At 40.4% G+C, this 3,767-nt stretch overlaps 1 protein-coding gene across 1 annotated transcript; it reads left to right on the forward strand.

Annotated features, from left to right (window-relative positions):
• Positions 1–959: 959 nt before the first annotated feature.
• LOC102303811 (glutathione S-transferase A) lies at positions 960–2,569 on the forward strand. The gene is made up of 6 exons (XM_005940896.2): positions 960–1,220; positions 1,611–1,676; positions 1,780–1,885; positions 1,977–2,095; positions 2,183–2,268; positions 2,349–2,569. Exons 1-6 carry the CDS (start codon positions 1,053–1,055, stop codon positions 2,479–2,481), a joined length of 678 nt encoding a protein of 225 aa, XP_005940958.1. The 5' UTR covers positions 960–1,052; the 3' UTR covers positions 2,482–2,569.
• The last annotated feature ends 1,198 nt before the right edge of the window (positions 2,570–3,767 follow it).

The raw sequence follows: 3,767 nt of genomic DNA on the forward strand, positions 1-3,767 counted from the left end.
CCCCCCCCCCGCCCTTTAAGCCAACTCTTTTCTGATTGGCTTTCTCTTAAAAACAAAAGATTTGATCGTATTAGGGATATCTGCTCTCATCGATCATACAGTGCCATGAGTAGGAAAGAAAAAAGGCTCAGTTTTGAAGTGTGTGGCTCACGGGGTTACTGCATATATGCTGACACGCTTACTTGAAACTGCATACGCCAGTGTAACAGTGCATATTTGCCAGAAAACGAGGAAGAGCATAATAAGTCCACTTTAATAGTCTCATGCTGAAATGAACGACTGAAAACACAAAAAATAGTTTTTATCTCACTGTTTGTAAAGTGTAAAAAGAAAAAAAAATATGGACTTTTTTTTAAAAAAACAAAACAAAAACATTTTAATAATCTATTTTGAGGAACATGCAGACAGTTCTGCATGATATGTGTAAATGCCCTTGTCAGCTGCCAGGTCCTAAATACTGTAAACTCTACAGTGTGCATGTTTAGTGCATTTCACATTGTGTATTTTTGTAATTGCTGTAGAAACGTGTATTATAGTCTGAGACAAAGGATCAATTGTGGCTTGTTTTTTCTTTTTGTGAATTGAAGAAATGTGTTGCTCCCTGCTAAGAGAGAGAGAGACAAACAGAGGGAGGAGCATTATCTGGACGTTTGATTTGAGCTCTGTGGTCACACTCTGTCACGTACCAACTTGAACAGTCTAGACGCAAGAAACTGGGAAACACCACTGCATGAATGCCATGTAGTGAGCTGAACGTTCTTATAAACACTTTCACTTGAAATGCCGTGTATACACATTCTGCAATAAAATAAAAACCATAGAGTGCAAACTTGGATCTGCGTGTCATTCCTTCCCCCAGCGTTCACCTCTGTGATTGTGAGCCACGTGGTGTGGTTCTACTTGATAACCTTTGGAATAATCAGGTGCCGTAAAATGCTGCTGCTGCTGCTGCTGCTGCTCGCTTTACGGTGTTTGTCCAGTTTTTGCAGCTCTGCATTCATTCATGGTTTTGTTAATCAGTGCTCAGCGCTGCGTCTTTGGTCCCTGCGTCCATGGCAAAGTTAATGAGTCTGCTGTGGGGGGCTGGATCACCTCCCTGCTGGCGTGTTATGATCACTCTGGAGGAGAAGAAGCTGCAGGGTTACAAACGCAAACTGCTGTCCTTTGAGAAAGGAGAGCACAAATCTCAGGAAGTCTTGGTAGTCAACCCAAGAGGACAGGTAGGTGCACCACACCCATAATGATCACAGCAAAGCGTACAACCATGACATAACAGCCTTTAAAAAAAAAAAAAGAGTATTATAGTTATTTTAACACATATCAACAGGGGTAGCATCTGGATAGAAGACCAGTCTCTTACTGACAGAGATGAAGGCACAATGTGGGAGCAGCTAACACATAGACTGTATGTAAAAGATGTCTGTAGAGTCCCTGTTCAGGTGTGTCTGAAAGCTTGTTTTTCAAACTATGGGTACAACACACAAACAGGGGCATCTGCTAATTCGTCCTAAATAACGTGCTCTCAAAGGCACTAACAGCACAGATACAAGGTGCACTACACAATGATGAGCCTCAAAACCTGACGTCTTCTGCCAATTTTTTTCTGTCAGCTTCCCGCGTTCAAGCACGGAGACATCATCCTGAATGAGTCCTGTGCAACATGCTTATACCTCGAGGTAAACGGCAATATTTTAATTAATTACTTGAATTTATTGTATTTATAATTTGTTTAGCTTTTAATACACTGCTTTGATTATTGTTTTCTCACTGTTGAAACAGAATCAGTTTAAGTCTCAGGGCATCAAGCTGATTCCTGACAGTGCTGATGACCAAGCCACGATGTACCAACACATGATGGAGGGCCTTGCCCTCACTGATAAACTCAGTAAGTTACACTTGCACAAGTCTGAGCGCTGAGTTACAGAGGGGACAGAAGCCATGAAGACAGTCACACATTAATGTGCGTTCTGCTTCAGATTCAGTTATCTACTACGACTGCTCCGTCCCTGAAGAGGAGAGGCACGACTCTGCTGTAAAGAGAAACAAAGAGGCTCTGACTGCTGAACTCAAACTGTGGGAGGGTTACCTGGAGAATGTACGAACAATACGCACACACTTGTGTACACTTGCAGGCACTCACACACTGTGTTGACAGTACTGCGTCTTTCACTTCTCCATCTAGGTGGCTGCTGGCTCATACCTAGCAGGGGCCTTCTCCCTAGCCGATGTGATCGTCTTTCCAAGCATCGCTTGTGCATTTCGTTTCGGGTGGGTAGCTAAGCAGTTGATTTGTGTGAAGCTGCAGTCCAATCGCCTTTTTCCAGTAACATGATGTGTTTTCTCTTTAGGCTGTCTGTGGGGCGTTATCCTAAATTGGCCAAATATTACAGCCTGCTGAAGAACAGAGCCAGCATTAAAACCACATGGCCCCCACACTGGGTGGCCAGTCCACAGGGTTATGACATCCTGAAGGACCTCTGAAACACAAAGAATCCTCCCTTTGTCATTTTAGAGAATTCCTGTAAGTCTGTGAAATAAAAACATTTAAACAGCTTGCTTACTGTACTCTTAATTTTTCACAAGATTTTTTTTTATTCTTAAAACTTAACCACAGCAGCAACAAATCACCTTATAGATAAAGCTTTGTTAAAGCACTTTGGTTTTGGGTCCTTCTCCCATGTAGTGAGTGGCAATATGACCTTTTTGTAGTGCGAGGAGAAAGTTTTCCATCATGTTGGGCGGTTTTCAGAGTCACCTCCTCCATTCACATGTAGGATCCTAGAAGGGTCATTTCTAGGATGACTTTGTTCTCTTTATATGCTCCAATTAAGATCAATTGTCAAAGAATATGGAATTTCATTTAACTATTATGCTGATGACTTAGTGATCTATCTCCCTCTCAAATAAATAAATGAATGCAGTGAATTTTGAACCTGAATGAGCATAAAACACAAGTGGTAGTATTCGGGCCTCCTGACCCTCACTCCTACTCGAAAGGTGAAAGCTTCATGTTTGATAAACAAATAAAAGCTGTTGTTAGAGCTAGTTTCTACAAACTGAGGTTCTGAGGCTCTGCTTTGGTTTTGGGTTGTTTTGACAGTCACCATATAAGACCATATTCCCCCTGCTTTGGCTTCTTTGTTGTGTTTAAGAAGGGATTTTAAAATCAGCATGTCTCTACCTTAATGATCTTTTAACTACACAATCTCCCAAAATATCACTGAGGTCGTCTGACCAGATGCTGCTGCATATATCTCAGATCGGGCCTTTGCTGTAGCTGACTCGAAACTTTGGACCTGCTTGCTGCTTCACATCAGGACCTGACCACTGTCTTTTAAAACATATTTTTTATTCCTTGGCTTTTTCTCTGAGTCTTAACATTCGTTATTTGTCTGTATTGTGTTTTTTTTTTTTATTGCTTTTACTGGCTTATTTTATTTTTACATCACTCAGGCTGACGCTTGCTGTTTATATATTTGCTTACAAATAAAATGACTTAATGTTGCAATTTACAATAAATATTAACACAGCTTCCATCAGTTATTCTTCATAAAAACAGCTTATTTATTTCAGGTCTTTCTAATTATGCTAAAATACTATATAATACTATATTGCATTGGGATAGAGGCATATGTGAATATTTGGAGGAGGATGTGTACAATACATCTTGTCATCGACTACACAAAGTGCAGAAGGTACACAAACAAACGAATATTTTTTTTTTTATTAATTCATTTTATTTATTTCAACAAATCATTCAGTGGTGA

Source organism: Haplochromis burtoni, unplaced genomic scaffold, assembly GCF_018398535.1.
Source record: "Haplochromis burtoni strain Fernald_Lab_line unplaced genomic scaffold, NCSU_Asbu1 Contig_297, whole genome shotgun sequence".
Taxonomy (NCBI): Eukaryota; Metazoa; Chordata; class Actinopteri; order Cichliformes; family Cichlidae; genus Haplochromis; species Haplochromis burtoni.

What these genes read in the sequence shown, in the direction of transcription:
- LOC102303811 (XM_005940896.2), top strand. Translation starts at nt 1,053, where the DNA reads ATGGCAAAGTTAATGAGTCTGCTGTGGGGGGCTGGATCACCTCCCTGC. An exon ending in TAGTCAACCCAAGAGGACAG is followed by an intron (nt 1,221 to 1,610) that starts GTAGGTGCACCA and finishes TTTTTCTGTCAG; the next exon opens with CTTCCCGCGTTCAAGCACGG. An exon ending in GCTTGTGCATTTCGTTTCGG is followed by an intron (nt 2,269 to 2,348) that starts GTGGGTAGCTAA and finishes TTTTCTCTTTAG; the next exon opens with GCTGTCTGTGGGGCGTTATC.